This window comes from Emys orbicularis, chromosome 4 (genome assembly GCF_028017835.1).
Source record: "Emys orbicularis isolate rEmyOrb1 chromosome 4, rEmyOrb1.hap1, whole genome shotgun sequence".
NCBI classification, from domain to species: domain Eukaryota; kingdom Metazoa; phylum Chordata; order Testudines; family Emydidae; genus Emys; species Emys orbicularis.
Window position 1 is genome coordinate 95,925,284 of NC_088686.1, and position 24,260 is coordinate 95,949,543.

The window sequence follows — 24,260 nt, forward strand, 5'->3', positions numbered from 1 at the left end:
TTTATATCCATCCATGACAGTACTCCAGTCATGTGAGTAATCCCACCAAGTCTCTGTTATTCCAATCACATCATAATTCCTTGACTGTGCCAGGACTTCCAGTTCTCCCTGCTTGTTTCCCAGGCTTCTTGCATTTGTGTATAGGCACTTAAGATAACGTACTGATCGTCCTGCTTTCTCAGTATGAGGCAGGAGTCCTCACCTCTTGCGCTGTCCTGCTCATGCTTCCTCCCGGTATCCCACTTTCCCACTTACCTCAGAGCTTTGGTCTCCTTCCCTTGATGAACCTAGTTTAAAGCCCTCCTCACTAGATTAGCCAGCCTGCTTGCGAAGATGCTCTTCACTCTCTTCATTAGGTGGAGCCTGTCTCTGCCTAGCACTCCTCCTTCTTGGAACACCATCCCATGGTCAAAGAATCCAAAGCCTTCCCTCCGACACCACCAGCATAGCCATTCGTTGACTTCCACGATTCGACGGTCTCTACCCGGGCCTTTTCCTTCCACAGGAAGAGGATTAAAAACAGCATTTTTCTTCTGCATAGTAAAGTTTCAATGCTGTATTAAGTCAATGTTCAGTTGTAAACTTTTGAAAGAACAACCATAACGTTTTGTTCAGAGTTAATGAACATTTCAGAGTTATGAACAACCTCCATTCGCGAGGTGTTCATAACTGTGAGGTTCTACTGTATGGTACTAACTCTTCTTCTTGAGGTGTCTCTATGGGTGCTCCACTTCAGGTGCACGTGTGCCTCTTCTACCTTTTATTGCAGATTTTCATTAGCAAAAGTTAGAAATAATCAAAACAACACAAGAGCAAACTAGATCTCAAGTAGAAGGCACTATACACAGAGTACCACTAGAGGGCTCTGCACTAAATACATCTGCTAGAGCTAACCCCTGCAGTGATGAGTGAACTAGCCATTACAATATCATAACTGTAAGAACCATTCAACTTTCATCTTTTCTGTGTGGATAATTACTAATATTCACGAGGTGGAAGCTAATTCTGGATAAGATGAATTAGTGATTTGTGGAAAAACTGAGTAAAATAGCACAAAGGGGACAAATTAGCTATTGCATAATCATACAACTAACACTTCAACTGTACCAAATTAGTAAAACAAATATGTAATTTCACTTATCAGTATTGCAAGGATCTGGGGATTTGCAGCTGCAGGTTCCCAAAGCTGGGGTCTGTTTTCCCTTCAGACTTGATTTGTAAACATTTAATAAAGAGAACTCCTCTTTCCTTCTGCTTTTAAAACATATTATTGTAACAAGGAGAAAATAGTACTTTCCTTTACTTCAAGTACTGTTTTCCCCATTTAGGAAGCAATTCTACTTCCAAGACCTTGGAATAAGAATTGTCACTATTTCCCCCAAAAGCATCTTTCATCTTGTTCCACACTCACCGTAGCTACCACTATTTAGGGGAGGCCTCTTGACCCCTGTAGCCCAGTGGCTCTCAACCTTTCCAAACTATTACCCTTTCAAGAAGCTGCTTTGCCTTGTGTACCTCAAGTTTCACCTCACTTAAAAACTACTTGCTTACAACATCAGACAAAAAATATAAAAATTTCACAGCACATTATTACTGAAAAATTGCTTACTCTCATTTTTTTATCATATAATTATAAAATCAATTGGAATATAAATATTGTATTTACATTTTGGTGTATAGTGTATAGAACAGTATAAACAAGTCCTTGTATGAAATTTTAGTTTGTACTGACTGCACTAGTGCTTTTTATGTAGCCTGTTGTAAAACTAGGCAAATAAAGATGCATTGCCATACCCCATGGAAGACCTCTGCGTGCCCCTGTTGAGAATCACTGCTCTAGCCTCCTTACCATTCACTCTCACTACCTGCTGACAGCACTGCTTCTTCCCCTCTGTGTCAGGGACGGATTTAATTATCAGGCCCAGTGGGCCAATAAGCTGAGGAGAGAGCTGGTCTACACTAGCCAAAGAAGCAGGCTGGCACCCAGGAAACTGCATTCCCCTCCACACAGCCTGAAGGAGAGGACTGGCCATTGCTGCTGTGGCTGCTACCGGCTGAGCTACCCCTACTGCTGTTACTGTTGCTGGGGCAAGGGGGAGTGATGTGGATCCCTCCCCCAATGGAATGAGGCCCATTCCACCTACTCCCCCACAGCACCTGCCCCTGAGACCATCTGCTTGCTAGCCTGTTAGCCAGCCTGCTTGCCTCCACCTGCCTACCCTGGAACTCTTGCAACAGAGATGCGATTGCAAGCATACATGGGTGAATGTACTCAAGCTTGGGCTTTCCCTCCTGTTCCCTTCCTCCTAGTTTGCAGTGAGCTGGTGGGCCTCTGCCCAAGTGCCCACCCCTTGCTGTTTGCTATCCTCCCTCACTTTCATGTGTCTTCTCCCCAATTGGCTGCCTGTCTCTGCTGCCCTCTCTTTGTTGTTAGCTGCTTCCCTTGCCTCACCCAGGACTTCCTCCTTATTGTTACCTGCCTCTCTGGCCCCGGGGGGCAGCCCTCCCCTTGCCACATTGTTACCTGCCCCGCCTGGGCCACCTTCTCCATGTGCTGTTTGATACTGGCCCTGCCTGAGCCCCCTCTCCCCTTAATATTTGGTTACTTGCTCTGTCTCTTGCTGTCTAGTATCTGCCCTTCCCAGACTCTCCCCTCATCGTTTTGTAAACTTTTTCCCCCAGCACCTCCCCCTCCCGCTTTTTGTTGTTTGTTTCTCCCCTGCCCCCCCCCCCCCCCCCCCGCTGTTTGTTCCCTGCTGTTCCCAGTCCTGTTGGGTTTCCTCCATTCACCTGAGCTTCCCAGCACTTGTGATTTCCCCTCACCATTTTGTATCATTCTCTATTCCCTGCACCTCTCTCACACTTCCAGCTGCCTCTCACCAAGGGCAGCCAGAGGAGTCAGTGCCCCCCTGAACACTATTGTGCCACACACCGTCCTTGCTTTATTTTGTTTGCCCCTTTCTCCCCCATATATAGCCTAGTAGGGAGGAGGGATCAGCCTCCCTTTTCCCTACCTTCACCCTTCCCTTTAACATTTCTACCCTCCCCTCCGGGGGCTGGTCCCATCACCTCCCCTCGGTGGCAGACCCTGAGTTGGCCACACCACGTGAGCCTTCCACTCCCACAGCTTTGTTTGTGGGGAAGAACAGGGGGAGACTGAAGGAGGGGGATCCCTGCCATTGTTGCTACTTCGGCTTTCTCCCCCATCCGCCCCTGCGGCTACCACCACTAACACCACTTCTAGAACTACCAGCACCCCCAGTGGGCTGGCACAGCAGGCACAGGGTGGGACTATGCTGCCAAAACTCCTGTCATCAGCAAGGGCGCCCCACTGGCTGGCAGAAAGGGTCAGGGCAGAAAAAAGGGCTAGTGCTCTGCCCAGAAGGCTCCTTTTGTAGTGACAGCTGCTACCACTGCAGCTCCCCCTCCCACTGATGTCTTTTCCACCAGTGAGCACCCTTCCCTTCTGGCGGTGCTCACTCTTCAGCCCCTAGAGCTTACGCCCAGGTGGTCACGGCCTCACCTACTGCCTCATCGCTATCTGCCACAGCCCCTCCCCCTACTGCTGCTGCCTCCTCTTCCAATATCAGTGGTGGCCAGGGTCCCTTCACCAACCTGACCAGGAAGTACTGTGTCTGTTGCCTTCTAGTGGTAGGGTGACCAGATAGAAAGTGTGAAAAATCAGGACAAGGGGTGTGAGGTAATAGGTGCCTATATAAGAAAAAGCCCCAAATATTGGGACTGTCCCTATAAAACTGGGACATCTGGTCACCCTACCTGGTGGTCACCTTGCCCCACATCAAAACTGATGTGCGGACATTGGCACAGGTGTAGGGGCCCTGGCCAGAATGGTGGCCTCCAAGATGTATGTAAAAGTCGTCGTCTTCTGGCATTGGAGGCCACCGCTCAGGAGGCAGTGGAGAAAGGCATCTCTTGGGGGGTGGGTACTACTTTGTCCCCCTTGAACTGCTGGAGGACCTGGGTTTATGGGTGGTCCTTACCTCCATCCCGCCCTTCCTCTGCAATGCTGCCCTTCTGCTTCCTCTTTCCAACTTGTAGAAGCTGGTATCCAAAATCCTCTCCCACAGGGCTTGTCAACAAACATGTGGACAAGGGGGATCCAGTGGACATAGTGTACTTAGATTTCCAGAAAGCCTTTGACAAGGTCCCTCACCAAAGGCTCTTACGTAAATTAAGCTGTCATGGGATAAAAGGGAAGGTCCTTTCATGGATTGAGAACTGGTTAAAGGACAGGGAACAAAGGGTAGGAATTAATGGTAAATTCTCAGAATGGAGAGGGGTAACTAGTGGTGTTCCCCAAGGGTCAGTCCTAGGACCTATCCTATTCAATTTATTCATAAATGATCTGGAGAAAGGGGTAAACAGTGAGGTGGCAAAGTTTGCAGATGATACTAAACTACTCAAGATAGTTAAGACCAAAGCAGATTGTGAAGAACTTCAAAAAGATCTCACAAAACTAAGTGATTGGGCAACAAAATGGCAAATGAAATTTAATGTGGATAAATGTAAAGTAATGCACATTGGAAAAAATAACCCCAACTATACATACAACATGATGGGGGCTAATTTAGCTACAACGAGTCAGGAAAAAGATCTTGGCGTCATCGTGGATAGTTCTCTAAAGATGTCCACGCAGTGTGTAGAGGCGGTCAAAAAAGCAAACAGGATGTTAGGAATCATTAAAAAGGGGATAGAGAATAAGACTGAGAATATATTATTGCCCTTATATAAATCCATGGTTCGCCCACATCTCGAATACTGTGTACAGATGTGGTCTCCTCACCTCAAAAAAGATATTCTAGCACTAGAAAAGGTTCAGAAAAGAGCAACTAAAATGATTAAGGGTTTAGAGAGGGTCCCATATGAGGAAAGATTAAAGAGGCTAGGACTCTTCAGTTTGGAAAAGAGAAGACTAAGGGGGGACATGACAGAGGTATATAAAATCATGAGTGATGTTGAGAAAGTGGATAAGGAAAAGTTATTTACTTATTCCCATAATACAAGAACTAGGGGTCACCAAAAGAAATTAATAGGCAGCAGGTTTAAAACAAATAAAAGGAAGTTCTTCTTCACGCAGCGCACAGTCAACTTGTGGAACTCCTTACCTGAGGAGGTTGTGAAGGCTAGGACTATAACAATGTTTAAAAGGGGACTGGATAAATTCATGGTGGCTAAGTCCATAAATGGCTATTAGCCAGGATGGGTAAGAATGGTGTCCCTAGCCTCTGTTCGTCAGAGGATGGAGATGGATGGCAGGAGAGAGATCACTTGATCATTGCCTGTTAGGTTCACTCCCTCTGGGGCACCTGGCATTGGCCACTGTCGGTAGACAGATACTGGGCTAGATGGACCTTTGGTCTGACCTAGTACGGCCTTTCTTATGTTCTTATGTTCTTATGTTTAGTGACCCCACCCTCCGCCACGTCCTCTTGTTCCACCATTCAGCTGGTGGCAGTGGTGCATGGCCAGGGGAGCTTGGAGGGGTCCTTCCTGGTTCCCTACCAGGGCGCCTTGTACTGGGTCCACTACTCCTTGGGGGAGGCTTGATGCTTCCTCTTGCTGTGGCATGTTCTGTGACTGTGGGGCCTAATTCTGGTCACTAATCCAATCACACCTCTGGGCAGTTTCCACTGACTCCCTCCATGTGTTTGAAGAGCAGTGGGCACTGTCGGGGGTTCTCTGCTTGGTGTCATCCTCAGGTCCCTGATTTTCACCCTTTGACCTCCCTCCTACTGCTGTTTTTTCATTTGTTGTCCCAAACATTCAATTGTAGCCTGAGCTTAGTTGTTCCTCCCCCTTAGCTGAGAGGGCAGGCTTTTAGTTATGGGCAGGCCTAGACTCGCCTGCCCCCAGTACTACAAATAGTACAACCTGGACTGAGCGCAGAAAATTCCCCTGTCTCTACTGAGGGTCTCATCTCACATATTGTACTAGTATTGCTGCTCTCGCTCTCCCCATACCCTCCCAGTGGGGTGCTCTGCCCTGTCCCCATCTGCTGGGTCTCTTGGGCCCTCCTTCCCGCTACATGTTGTGGGTCCAGGGACAAAAGGCAGGATTATCCTGCACCCCTGACCAGAGGGCCCCCTTCAGGAACATCTGTGGGAGGAACATCTGTGCTTCCTCCCAATGGCCAGGGAGCATGCTTTCATAACCGCAGGCTTTTGGTCTGAGACTCCAGTGCACTGATACTCAAACCTCAGTAGTTCAGGAGCCAAATTAGCAATCAGCATTACCCAAAAGAGCCACGGTAGTGTGAATTCATAGTTTCATTTACTGTATACATATAATTCTCACAGCAAAATGACTGACCAAGTATTATTATTTTATCAACTACATTTGGTTAATAACATAGTAAAAGCATCCTGACTGTTTAATAACTTAGACTGGTTAATAATTAAATCACAGTGTTTTAATATTTGCTGCAAAGAGCGCAGGAGACACATTAAAGAGCCACTTGTGGTTCCTGAGCCTCAGTCTGAGTAACGCTGCTCTAGTGCTTGTGGGATGCTCCATGCTCAGTCCTGGGGTGAAGTGGAACTAAGTAGAGGAGGAATAATGAGTGGTTCTGTTTAGTTAGGCTGCAAGGAGATGGTTCTGGAATTTCTGCACCCCACTGTTGTCTGGAGTCACTTCTGTCCAGGAATATATTATTTTACTGATTTCAAGAAAAACATTTATTAGGGTTTTTTGTTGTTGTTGTTTTTTTGGTCATGCGATAAAGAGAAAACTTAAACCCTAAGAACCTAGGCTTTTCAATTTCCAACTTTAGACTGGTGTGCCACTGAGTGGGGAGAAAATGCTCTGGGGGAGGAGGCTTGGCAGGTGGCTGAGGGAAAGGGGCTTGTGATTGGGGGTGGGGAGAAAGGAATTCCCTAGCCTCACAGAGCAAAGGGCTGTAGAACCAGGAGTTGTCCGTATCGGCGGGTAGCAATTGATTTATCCGGGATCGATATATCGCGTCTCGTTAAGAGGCGATATATCGATCCCTGAATGGGCTCACCGTCGACTCCGGAACTCCACCAGAGCGAGCGGCGGTAGTGCAGTCGACTGGGGAGTCGCGGCCGTCGATCCCGCGCCGTGTGGACCCCAGGTAATTCGATCCAAGGTACTTCGACTTCAGCTACGCTATTCACGTAGCTGAAGGTGCGTATCTTGGATCGATCCCCCCCACAGTGTAGACCAGCCCTTTGTTTACAGCAGTGCTGGAGGGAGGGGGTGAATGTGTCTGCCATGCTGCGCTGTAAGTCAGCCCTGCTATATATGTTTGCTTCCTTACACTTCTCTTATTTTTATGCTTCTTCCTCTTGCTTCAGCTAAGTTGGTGTGTGTCATAGTGATTTGAGGTGCTCTCTCACCTTCAGGTTTTGAGTCCTGACTTTTCAGCACACCCTGTTCTTCCTGGCCTGGACGGAGATCATATCAGATTTTGTAGTCTGAAGTACAAGGCTCCTTAGGTGATTACAGTCCCTGGCTGACTTCTAGTCCCTCACAGGTATTTTGTATTTGTATGTGAATTTTGTTCTGGTGAAAGATTGAGTGAAATCCTGGCCCTATTGAAGTGAATGGCAAAACTCACATTGCTTTTAATAAAAGCCAGCATTTCTGAAGCCCTCTGTCTACAGAACAGCAGTAGAACACCATTATTCCATTTAATGACATCAGTGACTTGGAGAGAGACCCTTTAAGAGGTGAGTTTACAGATCAGTGTCTATCCCTTTTCATTACTTGTTCAAAGACTGATATTGGTGGTGGTTGTATTTGTGCTTTAGACACGTGAAGCCATCAATTAGTTCCACAGAGGCCAATGAACTCCCATCCAATTGTAGTAACTTTAGATTCCTACCAACTTTATATCACTGCCAAAGGAATGGCATTTGAATTAATATAGCTTAATTCATATGTTAAAAAATAAAAGAAACCTGCATCCTGGTGCCTGCACATAATAATAAAGGTTATAAGAAAGACCAGGCATATGTATTGAAACTGCAATGAGTGGGATGTCAATAGGATAAAAAGAAGTTGGGGTAGGTGCCCCATTCATTCCGCTGGCCCTGTGCTTGTACCCACATCATTTTCAGGTTCTTGTATATTTTTTGTTGTATTAAAGGTTAGACTCTCACATTTGGGCTTTAACAGGCTGAGGGCTTTGATGAGACAGGCAGCTGTAACCTCTTCCTTATGTCTCCCTTAAGTTATAGAGCAGGGTACGGTTGCAAATAGACTAGCAATCTCTGACTCATTTCTTTGTGCTGTTTTAATTGAAAATGGTCACTTATTGAAGAGAAAGGCTGAAGTGGTACTGCTGGCGGTAGGGCAATACTAAAAAACCAGTGAGGAGGGAGGGGGTAGTCGCAGCACAACAGTGCCAGTAAGGTGGAGGAGAGGCTATGGGGAGGCACTTGTCTGATTCACCATAGGGTGCTGTGCCCCCCCCCCCCTCCATTGGGCAAGGGCTCCGAGGCCGCACAGAGAAAGGGGAACCTGTTCTGAGGGAACTGGTCCTGGGCCTTAGGGGAAAAACACTGGTGGGCAAGAGCGAGCTGTGTCCGACTAATCCTTGCCAGGGCCGGAGCCTTGTGCTCCGCGCTGTACAGCAAGGCTGGGCAAGGAGCTGGGCAGGAGACACCCCCGAGGCGGGGTTCCCGGTGCCTGAAGAGCCCAGAAGCGGTCCCCCTCGCCCCGGTAGCGCCGCCTCCGCTGCTCAGCTCCCGGCGCTCAGGAGCTGGGCTGGAATGGATCGGATGGAGGGAGGGAGGGAGAGAGGGGGGAGGCGGCTGGTTGCTACGTGATTCCTTTGTCGCTGCGGCGCCCTTGCCCGGCTCAGCTGCACGCGCGGCTCAGCCCCAGAGCGCGAGCCGGAGCGGAGCAGCCAGCGAGGGGCACCGGCACCGCGTCCCCCTGAGCCCAGCGTGGGCAGCCAGCGGCAGCGCGTCCCCCTGCGCCTGCCGGGGAGAGGCGCGGGCGCCATGGGGTCCCCCAGCCTCAGCCGCTCCTCGCAGTCCCTGCACCGGCTGTAAGGCGGCGGCGCGGCGCCCTCTCCTGCACCCTCCCCCGGGGCCGGGGGGCCATGGCCAGCGGAGCTCCGTGAGCCGTGGGACTCCCGGGCGCTTCTGGAAGCAGGGAGCGGCATTGATGTGTGAGCCCCACAAATGGCTCTCGGTGAGGAGGGGGCCGATCAGAGGTGTGAGCATCCCGGGCAGCTGGGGGACCTGTTTGCCGCCTCTCTGCCTTGGGCAGCTGGCAGAGCCCTAGGATGCCCTGATCGGCGGAGCTCCCAGCCACCTACCAGCCAAGGGGCCATCTCCAGGGCTGTCATGCTGATTGGGGTGATCCTAGCCCTTTTCCAGAGTGTCCAGGCTGAACAGGGTAAGGAACACGCCTTGATCTTTGAGTCCTCCCCGGAGCGGTGCACTGAGCAGGGACCGCTCTTTCCAGGGGGCCGGGGGGCTGGTTTCTTACACGGAGATGGCTGCAGGGTGCATATCCATATTTTTGTTACAAGCTATTGCAGTGTCAGAAACCTGCCTTCGGAAGACAGTACCATTCATTGGGAGGATGGGTTTGCAGGGCGGTTGGGGTTTGAGTAAATAAAAGTTACAGCTACCTGCATATTAGCCGCACTTCACTGCAATGGAAAAGGGGTCTATTATATTTGGTATATGTCTATAATACTTTGTTTGTTAAGGGTGAGATAAACGGATAACTGAAGTCTAAAATATGCTTTGTAAAATGTAATCCAGTCTTCCTCCCCTTTCCAGCAGAGGTTACATATAATGGAAGAGAGGCATTCTAGCTGTTTTTCTTCTTTTTTTGTAGAAGTCCTACAGCATAAGGAGCTCTCTGGTCCTTTTTGGCCAGTACAAGACTAATATCATCCTCTTTTCCTATGGGACAGTCTGCTTCTATTAGCTCTTGTACCTGGCAGGGAAAGAGAGACTGCAAGAGGCTTTTGTTAAACTACAGGATCGTTTCCTTTGTGGGCGTTTTTTGAGGGGGGGGGCAGGTTCTTATGAGTTCTGAGTGTAAAACAAATCTCAAATGCAATTTAGAATTCTAAGTATGTCTAGGTTATATTTTTCTGATTTCCTTGACTGTTTTGGAAGTCCATTCTGTATTGTCTTTAGTTTTGATAGTAATAATTTTACTGGTTGACCTCAATGCAAGAATAGTTACTGTTTGGAAAGGCCAGTGGGCATGTTTATTGAGTGGTAATTAGATGTATTATACTAACATTTTAGATGCCAAGAAGTGTAAATCTAAGGCTATGCTAATACAATAGAAATAGACTAGTACCAATATAAGGCTAAATTAGTGCCCTGGCTTTAAAAAATAACACCAATGTATACACTGCCCTATTTTTGACAAATCTCTTATTGCTTATTGTATTTCTATTGCTGTTTCATGTTTAAATGGTAAAATGAATACTGTAGTTGGTGTAATTCAGTTTCTTTGATATAGCGCTCCCATATCTACATGCTTTTAGAATGAATGTACAGTAATTGTGTGCAATTGAGGTAGGGTATGGCTATAATGTAACGCAGGTTCTAATTTACAAATTGTGAATTTAAAAAGAACCAATGCTTCATACTTCATTACTTGCTCTGAATTTATAAATACTGTAGTTTGATTTATTCATATAAGATAAATTATTCTTTGTGGCACAGGATCGGGGGACTAGACATTTTTCTTTTCATCTATAAGCATCGTACTTGACAACTCAGTCTACATTTCATATTAACTCTCACATTAAGTCTAAATTAAAAAATGAAATATATCCACTTTAATACATCCCATCTTTCATGACTGAATTTTTAATTTGGGGAAGGCAATGGGATATGATGCATTTTTCTTCTTAAGGTCCCTACATCATTTAGTCTGGTTAGTAGTCAACAAAAGTATTTACAATATGATTGCTCCTTGATCACCTTTGTGAAATGATAATGAGCTTACCTTTATGTATAATATTTAATTCAGAAGAATCCCAAAGCATTTGCAAAACTATATATGAATCACATTGTCAATAGTGAAATAAAAAGCTGATAATTTGCTAAATAGCATACAGCAAAACTACCTAACAGCAGCATAATACAGGAAGTGAAAAATACTGACCAATTGAAACTACAGGGGAATTTTAGATAGGTCATAGAATATAATTACCTAAACTGGAAATAGGACAGGATCGGGGGTCATTAATAAAAAAGAAACTACACTTTAGCTTGTAATAGCTAAATACATTTTTTTATCCAGTGTAAATAGGGATGATACATAATTTTGAAATGAAGCAGTTGGAACATAATTAAACCTATTGTAGTTAGTAACATTCATGTAGCGCTTTGAGTGAAGTTACAAATACAACAGCCTTATATTTATATGGACTTATGATTATTTTATTTTATTGTCATTTGAATAATTAGTTGAACTTGAATTTTCATCAGCATAAAAGCTTCTGCCTTCCATTTAGATATAGGGTATGAAATCTTGGTCTCACTGAAATCAATGGAAAAACTCCCACTGCCTTCAATAGGGCCAGGATTTCACCCCAGAATACTATTTTTTTTCTCATGAGGATTCTTGAAACATTTTTCTTCTTGTTAGTTTATAAAATTCAACCAATTAGATGCTAATGCATATGTAGCTTTGCACTTGAATAACAGATTGAATCTAATGTAAATATGTGCAGCCAAATTATCTGCTGGTGTAAATTGGCTCAGCTCCATTGACTTCAGTGGTTGTACCAGTTCTTATACTAGGCCCATCACTGTTATATGAGTGACTTCCAATGGTGCAGTAAGCAATGTAACTATTATTTGTCATGTGTTATTCCTTCTCCAGGCTTCTCCGCAGGGGGGGAAATTTGCACATGGTTTTTGTTGTTGTTTTAGTGTATGGTTTGTGTATGAAGGCAAAGAAGTGTGTTTTGTTCATGGAGGGGAAAGAGAATGTGGTCTATGGTTGCTCTGAGGTCCTGAACAATTCATAAAGAAGAACTTTAGTTTTGTGAAAGTAGAGTTGATTTTTAAATAGTGGTTATGTCCTGAGGGTTGGTGATGGGGGATTATAGCTACCAGAAATATGTGTATACACTGAACTTGGTAGAAAATGTGACATGAATTAATTCCCCTGCAAGGAACTCCTTACAGGATCAGTCTTTCTACCTCTGTGCTTGTACTGAGCCAAACACAACAGGGCCCCAGTGTTGAACAAAGCCTTAGAGAAAGCAGCAGATCCAAAACTCTCTTGTGTGTAGGTAAGCTCTGTCCAGTTGGGAGAGCATCTGGAGCTGTTTGCAAGGACTGCAGAAGGACAGGAGAGACCACAGGCCTGCTTCCAACCCAGGGCGCCCACTGGAGGGAAGGGGCTTTCCCACCTACTCTGCAGTGTGAGGTGGCAAGGAAGAGCAGCTGGAGCTATCTAGGCTGGAAGAAGGACCCATTGGTCTGCAGTGGTGGAGCACATTGGCTGAAGCATTTGGATAGAGGGGTTGCAGCTGGTGAGCGCGGGGGACATGGAAAAAAATGGTAACTAAGAAGAGTTGCCTTTTTCATTTTGCTGATAGTTAGTCTGTTCAGTTTAGATGGTGAGCTTGTCATGGGAAAGGCCATATCTTCCCATGTGTTTGCAGAGCATTAGCCCAATGGGTCCCTACCATAAGTAATAATAATTAATGGCACATTCAGTGCAGTGCCCCCTAATACTACCTGGAGCTTTGGTTCAATGACTCAGAGAGCACAGTGTCACCTGGTGAATTGCCAGCACTATTCTCCATAGATCTGGGGTTTTCTGTGCATGTCTCCTGTCTGAGTACTGAGTAGCTTCTGAGAACGAATGAGATCACTGCCCAAAGTGGCATATTTGTAAGTATACCTCAGTCAAAGTTCTGGTAGATAGCTGTTCACATCACAAAAACTGCCATCAAAAATGGCACCTTTGCTGCTAGCCTCAGTGAGCATGCCAAGGATTTCACGTGCATGGTGAACGAACTACTTTCTAAATGCTAAGGTGGTTCCTCCAGTGCAGAGCTGACACACATTAATGAGGTACTGTGGAAAGCTTGCAGTGTCACTGGCCATACTATCCTTTTTTTTTTCATTCTGTAGACTCATAGAGTCATAGACTCATAGACTTTAAGGTCAGAAGGGACCAATATGGTCATCTAGTCTGACCTCCCGCATGATGCAGGCCACAAAAGCTGACCCACCCACAACAGAATCTTCCAGCCTGCGACTCCTGCCCTATGCTGCGGAGGAAGGCGAAAAACCTCCAGGGCCTTTGCCAATCAACCCTGGAGGAAAATTCCTTCCCGACCCCAAATATGGCGATCAGCAGAACCCCGAGCATACAGGCAAGATTCTACAGCCGGACCCTCATTTTACCCGCGATGGCACGTTAATGCCTAATTGACTAAAATCACGTTATCCCATCAAACCATTCCCTCCATAAATTTATCCAGCCTGATCTTGAAGCCAGAGAGGTCTTTTGCCCCCACCGTTTCCTTCGGAAGGCTGTTCCAAAATTTCACCCCTCTGACGGTTAGAAACCTTCGTCTAATTTCAAGCCTAAACTTCCCCACGGCCAGTTTATATCCATTCGTTCTCGTGTCCACATTACTACTGAGCTTAAATAATTCCTCTCCCTCCTTGGTATTAGTCCCTTTGATATATTTAAAGAGAGCAATCATATCCCCCCTCAGCCTTCTTTTGGTTAGACGAATCAATCCAGCGTTTTTCATGAGCATTAAACTACTAATTTATTTTCCTGATAGATTATGTTTAATGGTTTTGATAATTCAAATAGAACAAAATGTATGTAAATGCTTGCCCTAGGAAAATAAACGAGACAAATGAATAGCAGAGTTGGAAATTAACCAATGAAATGTTATTTGCAAAGTCTCAAATCTTGGCTCATTTTAGCCAAAACACAGTAGAACCACTGTGGTTCTTCTGCACGGGATGGAGGAAGTAGGCCATGGAGAGCATGCAGGGGGGTCTATACATCTCTGGGAATTGTGCTTCTTTATGTGGGTGCGTTAGAGGGCACGATTGATATATACGTATTACATAAACCTGGTCCTTGTAGATTGCGAGTCCGAAATGAACACACATTAATTGGTGCAAAGCTAGGTTACTCTTGGTGTTTGTGTGGGGATGGAGGATTTGAGATATCTCAAATAAATTAATATCTAAATAGGTTGTATGATACCACATCCTATGTAGGGAAGGACAAGTGAATTATATTGTAAACTAGGGTTACATGTTAAAAGTATGTCCATGTTTACATTATTAATGCCTCTACTTCTGACTGACTTTGGGGTAGTGCTTTTTTGGAACCTCCAGTAATATGCTCAACTTAGTATCATGAATTCTCTTAATTTTTCACAGTGCTGCGTTTTGAAAGCCCCCATCAACTTATGCTTGGGGTCAGACTGATGGTGGCAGAGAATGCTGCCTACTCATTCTATTCCCTCAGTAGCTGGATGTTTCTGCTGAAATGATGGGGACTGAAACAGTTAAAAGTGCTGACATTTACCTTATTGTCTGGCCTTAAACTCTATAATTCTATGTTAGGCTTCAGAGTCAACATATCACTGAAATGAGTGGGGACATTGCAATCTTCTGAGAGCTGTTGTTTTAGACTGACTCAGGGAGGAAACACTGCAATGGTTGGACTGATCCACATTTTGCTTGCAGTCATAAGCACCTAAACCTCAGTTTGACCACACACTGGTAACACTCCACATTGCTCTCGTTGACACTTGCTCTCCGGCAAGAGGAAGGAGCATCTCTGACAGGCTGTGGATGGACATACATCTAGGTCTCCTCAGCTAATAAAACTCAGAGGAAAAATTCCATATTCAGATATTCATTAAGGCAATAGATGTATGGGAGATAGAAAGAGCAATTTCTGTAGTCTAAAGCAGTGGTTAGTGTTCTTGGTTCCTGTGTGTTAAGAGGTTGTGTTCTTGGAACAATGGGTCTTACAGAATGTCTCTGGAATTATTAAGGGGCGCTTTCCAAGGACAAGACAGCTGGTTCTTCCATAAATAGTTTTTCAAAAAGTTGAATAAATAATATTTTCATACTTGAGTAGAAGTTTTTGCAGGCGTTTTCTCAGAGGAGGAAGAAGTACAAAAGAACTCCAAACTAATTTCCACTTAACCAAACAGTCTGTGTTAAATAGAGGTGGCTAGGACAGAAGTAGTAGGATTCTACCGAAGTAATATCACCCACTTATAGACTCATAGACTCATAGACTTTAAGGTCAGAAGGGACCAATATGGTCATCTAGTCTGACCTCCCGCATGATGCAGGCCACAAAAGCTGACCCACCCACAACAGAATCTTCCAGCCTGCGACTCCTGCCCTATGCTGCGGAGGAAGGCGAAAAACCTCCAGGGCCTCTGCCAATCTACCCTGGAGGAAAATTCCTTCCCGACCCCAAATATGGCGATCAGCAGTACCCCGAGCATACAGGCAAGAATCTACAGCCGGACCCTCATTTTACCCGCGATGGCACGTTAATGACTAATTGACTAAAATCACATAATCCCTTCAAACCATTCCCTCCATAAACTTATCAAGCCTAATCTTGAAGCCAGAAAGGTCTTTCGCCCCCACCGTTTCCCTCGGAAGGCTGTTCCAAAATTTCACCCCTCTGACGGTTAGAAACCTTCTTCTAATTTCAAGCCTAAACTTCCCCACGGCCAGTTTATATCCATTCGTTCTCGTGTCCACATTACTACTCAGCTGAAATAATTCCTCTCCCTCCTTGGTATTAATCCCTTTAATCCACAGTTCCCGGCCAATGGGAGCTGCAGAGCTAGTGCTCGGGGCGGGGACAGCACACAGAGCCCTTGTGCCCACCCCTGCACCTAGAAGCCGGACATGCCGCCGCTTCTGGGAGCCGTGCAGAGCCGGGACAAGCAGGGAGTCTGCCAGCCCCGCTGCACCGCTGACCGGACTTTTAGCAGCCCAGTCAGCAATGCTGACCGGCGCCGCCGGGCATTCTGGTTGAAAATGACGCCTGGCAACCCTATTCAGTGAATGTTTTTACAGAGGTGCTGCATTTCTCCATTACTTTTTAACCCATGTGTGACATTGCAGTCTATATAATTTTATAAAAATATGCTAATGAGTGAATATAATGTAACTGGAATATGCTTCATGCAAAAGGTCTCTTGTAAGGTATCATTATAAAGCTTATAATCTACTGAGTGTGATCATCCTGTTTGTATAAATGTACCACTCTTGTATCTGAAACTAGAAATATGAAATATAACTCTGAGGACCTATTGTAATTATGCAAAGTGTGGGCCATTAATGGTGGTTTGGAATCTTGATGACTCCCATTAACCAGGACAATTGTCTGCAGATGGGTGTGTTTTACCTGTAAGTCTTCCTGTATACGTGTGTGCTGGCAAGTGGGCAATGAAGTCTTGCAGTGACATGTGATCATGTCACCTGAACTGGAATCCATCTTTAATCTGGTGCTTTTCCAGTGAGGGGGGGTGGAAACCCAGAGAGGGACAAAGGGTTCCCGCCTTATGCAAAAGATATATAAAGGGGTGGAACAGAACAAAGAGAGGAGAGGAGTCATCATGAGGAATCCCCTAGCTACCACCTGAGCTGGAACAAGAGCTGTACCAGGGGAAAGAATTGTGCCCAGGCCTGGAAGGTGTCCAGTCTGAGGAAAAAACTTACTGAAGCATCTCTGAGGGGTGAGATTATCTGTATGCAGTTTGATTAGACATAGATTTGCGCATTTTATTTTATTTTGCTTGGTGACTTACTTTGTTCTGTCTGTTACTACTTGGAACCACTTAAATCCTACTTTCTGTATTTAATAAAATAACTTTTTACTTATTAATTAACTCAGAGTATGTATTAATACCTGGGGAGCAAACAACTGTGCATATCTCTCTATCAGTGTTATAGAGGGCGAACAATTTATGAGTTTACCCTGTATAAGCTTTATACAGGGTAAAACGGATTTATTTGGGTTTAGACCCCATTGGAAGTTGGGCATCTGAGTGTTAAAGACAGGAACACTTCTGTTAGCTGCTTTCAGGTAAACCTGCAGCTTTGGGTCAAGTAATTCAGACTCTGGGTCTTTGTTGGAGCAGACGGGAGTGTCTGGCTCAGCAAGACAGGGTGCTGGGGCCCCGAGCTGGCAGGGAAGGCAGGGGTAGAAGTAGTCTTGGCACATCAGGGGCAGCTCCCAAGAGGGTTTCTGTCACACCATGTATCCTATTTCTGTATCTGTGAATATGGTGGGAAAAGTGTATTCGTTGTCACAGTATAAATTTTCAGTGGCGATCCAGTGTCTGGCCTGTTCATGTGTGCTGATACACCTCTACTCCGATATAACGCGACCCGATATAACACGAATTCAGATATAACACGGTAAAGCAGTGCTCCGGGGGGGCGGGGCTGTGCACTCCGATGGATCAAAGCAAGTTCGATATAACGCGGTTTCACCTATAACGCGGTAAGATTTTTTGGCTCCCGAGGACAGCGTTATATCGGGGTAGAGGTGTATTTGTAGTTTGGAGACTGGGTTATGATGCATTGATTAGACTTGCTGCTGAAAATCTTCACTACCTTCCTCTCACATGTGCATTTTCTTTCAGAATTGGATGTAAGATTGCCTGACACTTTATTTACAGGCAACACAACTGGAAACCATGTATCTGTACAATGAAATGTAAAATTTCTAAAACAAAAAAAAATCCATCTGAAGGTCAGTTAGCAAAATCTAGCAGGATTATTCTGTGTTATTCCACCTTCTAGAGAACCTATACTTTCATTACATACTTGTTTGTATGCAAATAAATGAAGAATCTTTAGCTAGCTAGTTTAAATGACTTCAAAGGATCTGTATTCATAAAATGAAACCCTTTGATGGTCACTTGCTAAGAGTAACACAGGGAAGTTGTTTTGTAATGAAGTATAAATTGTGAATGGTGTAGAACAAATTTTTAAAAGGCAGTGAGTCAGAGGCTCGTTACAAATTAGTTTATATTTTTAAATATATGAAATTAAAATGAAAAATGTTGATGTTTCTAGCAAAGTAATGGAAAAATAAGATGTATTACTTTTCTCACCGTTTCTTTAAAGTACTTTTTTGAACAGGGTCTGCTAAAATAAATGTAGAGGCTGCTAAAGCAAAAATGGTAAGAAAAGAGCTGGAAAAACTGAAGTTTACCCTTGAACAGTTAATTATCAAATAGTAGTTCTTTGTTTTGAAAAGAACAAAAGGAGCTAGATTGTTATTTTGTGTGTCACTGAAGTGCTGAGAAGCTGATTTAAAAGAAACCATTACAGACTTAACTGGTCCTTTCTTTTAATCTGATGAACTGCTGGGGCAGATGGGTGTATTGCTAGTAAAGGACTGAATTTTTATAAGAGTCATGGCTAGTTAGAAAATGGAACGATGCACAGCTTTATCACTTTCCATGATTGCAGGATGTTCTAAGAACTCTGGTCTTTAAACTGGAGATTCCAGAGGCGGTATGAGGGAACCCTCAAAACTCTCCTTTTCATTTTTGTTTTTTAGCAAACAGTGGTCTGTTTACATTAAATTTAATTTAGCATACTGCAGTCTGATTATGCTTCTGTGGTACTGTAGGTTTAAATTTCTTTGATCCAGTATCAAAAACATTTTGGATGAAAGGTTTTTCTGCTTGCGATAAATGTTTAAAGGCTGATTTTAGAGCTGTTGAGAGTCCACAGCAGATTTTAGCTAGAGTTATAGATGCCCAGCACCTCTGAAAATCAAACCGTCTTTTTCCCAATTATATCTGAAGTATATATATATATATATATATGGAGATATACCTATCTCATAGAGCTGGAAGGGACCCTGAAAGGTCATCAAGTCCAGCCCCCTGCCTTCACTATCAGAACCAAGTACTGATTTTGCCCCAGATCCCTAAGTGGCCCCCTCAAGGATTGAACTCACAATCCTGGGTTTAGCAGGCCAATGTTCAAACCACTGAGCTATCCCTCCCTATGTTATGACCTTAATATCAGTAATAGACTTTAAAAACACTAATGAGAGACCATCAATATACAGGCTTGCATAAATCAGGGTAGGTACAGGTTTGTTACAAAATAAGTACCAGCAGAGGTGTTTTCAAAGCTGGAGCCAGCTCAGCTAATAATACCATTACACACAGGGAATCTATTCAGGGTTCAAATGTCCAAAAAAATGTAAATGTAACTAAATCTCAATGACCCAGAAACTCTTATTCTGGCTGTAATGGCTGCATCATTGAATCGCCACACTGCATAAGTACCTCAGTACAAATATTATTCATGAACCCATTAACTACTTACTAGAAAGAACTAAACTCATTGCTGTTTTAGAAACAAAAATGTACTCAGAGAAAATAGTTTAAAATTTTGTATCAGCCTTCCTCTTCAGCACAGAGAGTGGGAACCAGGTAGACACGTGGGGTTTTACAAAGAGTGTGGGATAGGGTTATCTCTGACACACCAGTTGGAAAAAGAAGAGATTTGGCATTACTCAGTGGAGAGTATACATAGTATGGGATGCTATATTGGAAAACAGAAGGCAAGTTCTTTGGGGGCAGGGATTGCATCCTTGTACATATTTGTACAGTGCTTACCTCCATATCTGTACAATGATTCTCATTGGGGCATTTGGGGGCTGCTGCAATATTAATAATAATAATTGCCCTAATTTATTTTTATTGAAAAATAAAAAATGCGCCTATACAAAGCCATAGGTGCTTGAATACATAATTAATATTACATCAAAACAACCCCCCAGCAGCATTAAATAATTATTCTGATATTATTCTGCCAGCCTGCCACCTACTTGAAAAAAAGAAAAGCTCTGTTCCATGCTCTCATCATTTTGGGAAGCCTTCTTCAAAAACTCTGTCAAACAATGTATATAACAAGATTGAGAAAGGTATTAGACATTTATCTGGAGAACAAGCACATCCAGTGTTCCCATAATTAATGATAAAATTTTGGGGGATATTAAATCTCATGCTTCAGTGCTTAAACCAGTCTCTAGCTATTATAGATCGGGATGAGATTTATTGGAGGGGGTGGGAGGGTTTAGATCTGGCTACTGCGGAGTTTTTACACCTTCCTCTGCAGCTTCTGGTACTGGCCATTGTCAGAGACAGGAAAGTGGGCTAGACCAGGGGTTCTCAACCTTTTTCTTTTGAGGCCCCTCCAATATGCTATAAAAATTCCATGGCCCAGCTGTGCCACAACAACTGTTTTCTGCATATAAAAGCAAGGGCTGGTGTTAGGGGCTATCAGGGAGGGCAATTGCCCGGGGCCCCACACCATAGGGGGCAACACGAAGCTAAGTTGCTCAGGCTTCGGCTTCAGCCCCAGGTGGCAGGGCTCAGGGCCCCAGGCTGCAGTCCTGCATGGGGGGACTTGGGCTTTATGCCCTGGGCCCTAGTGAATCTAATGCCAGCCATGCTTGGTGGACCCCTTGAAACTTGCTCGTGGCCCCCCAGGGGGCCCCAGACTCCTGGTTGAGAATCACTGGGCTAGACAGACCTCAGGTAGAGTTGCCAGGTGTCCGGTTTTTGACTGAAATGCTGACCGGGCTATTAAAAGTCCGGTTGGTGACGCAGCTGGGCTAAGGCAGACTCCCTGCTTGCTGTGGCTCCTTGTGGCTCCTGGAAGCAGCGGCATATCCCCACTCTGGCTCCTACGCATAGGGGCAGCCAGGGGGCTCCGCACGCTGCCGCTGCCCCATGTGCTGGCTTCGCAACTCCCATTGGCCGGGAACCACAGCCAATGGGAGCTGCGGGGGCGGTGCCTGCAGACAGGGCAGTGTGCAGAGCCGCCTGGCCATATCTCTGCATAGGAGCCAGAGAGGGGACATGCTGCTGCTTCTGGGAGCTGCTTAAGGTAAGTGCCTCCCAGAGCCTACACCCCTGACCCCCTCCTGCAGCCCAACCCCCTGCTCCAGCCCTGATCCCCTTCCTGCCCTCCGAACCCCTCAATCCCAGCCCGGAGCACCCTCCTGCACCCTAAACCCCTCATCCCCAGCCCTACCCCAGAGGTCGCAGCTCCTGCCCCAGCCCTGAACCCCTCCTGTCCTCTGAATCCCTCAGCCCTGACCCAGAGCACCACCCTGAACCTCAAATCCCTCATCCCCAGTCCCACCCTGGAGCCCTCCCCTCCGCATCCCAACCCCTTGCCCCAGCCCTGATCACCTCCTTCCCTCCGAACCCCTTGTTCCCTGCCCAGAGCATCCTCCTATGCCCCAAACATCTCATCCATAGCCGGAGCCCTCACCCTCCCCGCACCTCAACCCTCTGCCCCAGCCCAGAGTCCCCTCCCTCATCCTGAACCCCTCATTTCTGGCCCCAGCCCAGAGCCCATACCCCATACCCCCTTCCACATCCCAACCCCCTCCCTCAGCCCGGAGCTCCCTCCCATACTCCGAACCCCTCAGCTTCATCCCCCCAGTCTGGAGTGCCCTCCTGTACCCCAAACCCCTCATCCCTGGCCCCACCCCAGAGCCCGCACCCCCAGCTGGAGCCCTGACCACCTCCCACACCCCGACCCCCTCCCACACCCCAACCCCCTAAGCAAGTGAGGGAGGGTGGGGGGAGGAGGGGATGGAGTGAGCAGGGCGGGGCCTTGGAGGCAGGGCGGGGCAGGGGTCAGGGCAAGGGTGTTCGGTTTTGTGCAAGTAGAAGGTTGGCAACCCTACCTTCAGGTCTGATCCAGTCTGGCAATTTCTACATTCCTATATGGATAACCAGAATAAATACTAAAAGGGATATAAGATATATGAGGGATATAAACCCTCATTGTCAGGGCATAAGCCAGTCTTTCCCTGGAGGCAGATTATCTCATAACTGCCTAATGCAGGGTTTCTTCCATCGTACTCTGAAACATCTGCTTCTGAACATGGTCACTGGCAGGGTACTGGACTAGATGGGCCATTGGTCTGATCCAGTATGGCAATTCCTAATCAGGTAGATGTAAAAAGTATCCTGCTCCTTTCAGGGCCAAACACAAATACTGCAGAGCTTCTTTAACCCAAGGTAAAGGGATGGCTCACATCAGCCAGACTCCAGAAAGGAAGAGAGAACCCCACCATGTTCTGCCTTCAGCCCCAGTCCTCTTTCTGGAGAGTATTTTCTTGACACGTTCTGCCAGATTTGATTCCTGTCTCCCCACAACACATCACTCTTTATGGTGTGCTGTGGAAATTAACTAATTTCCCACAATGACCTAGCCCTTCTACACTGCAAATCCTTGCATTCAGAGCAGGTACCTGTCATCCTCCTTATAGCAAGAGTGGGAAAGTTGATACCCTTTCTATGAACCTGTGGGTTCGTTCTGTAGATGCCATTAAGGCTGTATCTATACAACAAACTTTGGTTAATGCAAGTTATGTTGGCATAAAGCTGCCACAGTTAGCATATCGCTACAAGCAGGGATATTCTTTACCAACTGGCAGACTACAATTGGTGAAGTTGTGAAATGCCAGTAGTGATCCTGGGCGACCCAGCCTAGCTGTTGTTTTCCTGGCTCATGAAGCCTTACACCGGCCACCTCAATGCCACCAAAGAAAGATTCACCCACCAGCTCAGGAGGTGCAGAATGACAGCTGAATGTGTTTTTGGCAGACCGAAGGCATGATGGCATTGTTTACTCATGAGATTGGATCTCAGTGAAAAAATATTCCAATTGTTATAGCTGCTTGTTGTGTACTGCATAATATCTGTGAGGCAAAGGGACACAACTTGTCACCAGGTGGAGCGGCTGTCTGCTGAGTTTGAATAGCCAGACACCAGGACTATTAGAAAAGCTCATCACAGAGCTATACAACTCAGGGAAGCCTTGAAAGGTTCACTTTACCAGTCAGCCACCCAGTTTGGTGAACTATACTGAACCTGCTCTTAAGTTTGGGGGGCTGTTAGGAATTGTATGATGCTTGCTGGACGTGTATGAATATAACACTGTTTGTTAATGCACCTATCAGTTATGTGGTGCTTGCTGTACCTTCATAATTATTACAGTTTGTCACTGATCTCATGAGTTCTGTTGCCCTGTACAAGAACAAGTTGTGTGTGCTTTCAGAAGTGCTAGGCATTCTGTATCACATGTTGTGAAATAATAAAGATAAACTATGTTCCCAAAAATAGATTTTTATTGCATACCAAAACCAGTGCATAGAAACTATGTGCAATTAACAAACCAAATACAATAAGAACTTCTGAAATAGTTAATGGAACAGAACTAAACAAGGGGAAAGAACATTCCTGTCCATTTCAGTCCATTTTGTCTGCACATACAGCAACTGTGGCTCTCACAGGTCAGTGTATGTGAAGCTGTGGTTGTCCATACTACCCCCCCCCCCCCCGGGGTGGATTGGTAGGGGAAGGGATGCAGCCCCTGACGCCACATGGGATGTTGTGGGGGCGTAGGGAGGTGCTAGAATGGAGTTCTCCATTGACTGAAAAGGGAGACAAGTCCATGCTTGTTGAACCTGTAAGTCCACAAGAGTCTGCAGCATTTGTGTTTACTGCCAGAGAAGCCCCATTATGTCCTGGTGCATCTCCCTCTCTTTTGCCTGCTGGAACTCCTGGGCCTTTCATCTGTCCGCTCTTTCCTTCTCCATTCTCTCTGAAATATTTACCCTCCAGGCCCTCTGTTCGTGGTCTATTGCGGTGCTGGCTTTCCAGATCTCGCTGAACATGTCATCTTGAATCCTCATCTTTTTCCTCCTTATCTGGTCAGGTGTTCTGCAAGTGTGGAGGGGAGGAACTCATCAAGGCCACAGCAGCAGCTACAGATAAAATATACATAGGCATCATTGTAAGTATAGTCACAATGGAAAGTGAAAGTTAAGATTCAAAACTCCCTTCCTTTGCTTCCCTAAAGTTTTAAACAAGACACGCTTATTGACACTGCAGCCTTGGAGCACTTGTGCACAGCCCCACTCTCCAGCCCCAGCCATGGTGAGTATTACCCAAAAGGGGCTTAGGTGGAAGGGAAATGAAGTGGGAATTGCATGAAACAATACAATTTTGGCCTCTGTTTCCATGGGTCTGAGTGCTGGATAGTGGCACTGAGCCCTGATACTGTTTTCCACAGGCAGTGGTGATTTTAGCTGGTATCTTGCTGCTGCTGAAGGTAACAAAGGCACAGGAAAGCACTGCTGCTGCTGGTGTCCCAAAGCCACCCGGGCCCGTATGCTGCTAGCCTGGGTACTGCAATGGTGCC

General features: G+C 45.7%; 1 protein-coding gene across 1 annotated transcript in view; it reads left to right on the top strand.

Annotated features, from left to right (window-relative positions):
- The first annotated feature begins 9,170 nt into the window (after positions 1–9,170).
- KIAA1549L (KIAA1549 like) overlaps positions 9,171–24,260 on the top strand; it is a 219,171-nt gene continuing 204,081 nt past the window's right edge. The window contains exon 1 of the mRNA XM_065404300.1: positions 9,171–9,387. Coding sequence (XP_065260372.1) covers positions 9,171–9,387 — 217 coding nt within the window. The remainder of the gene's footprint in view (positions 9,388–24,260) is intronic.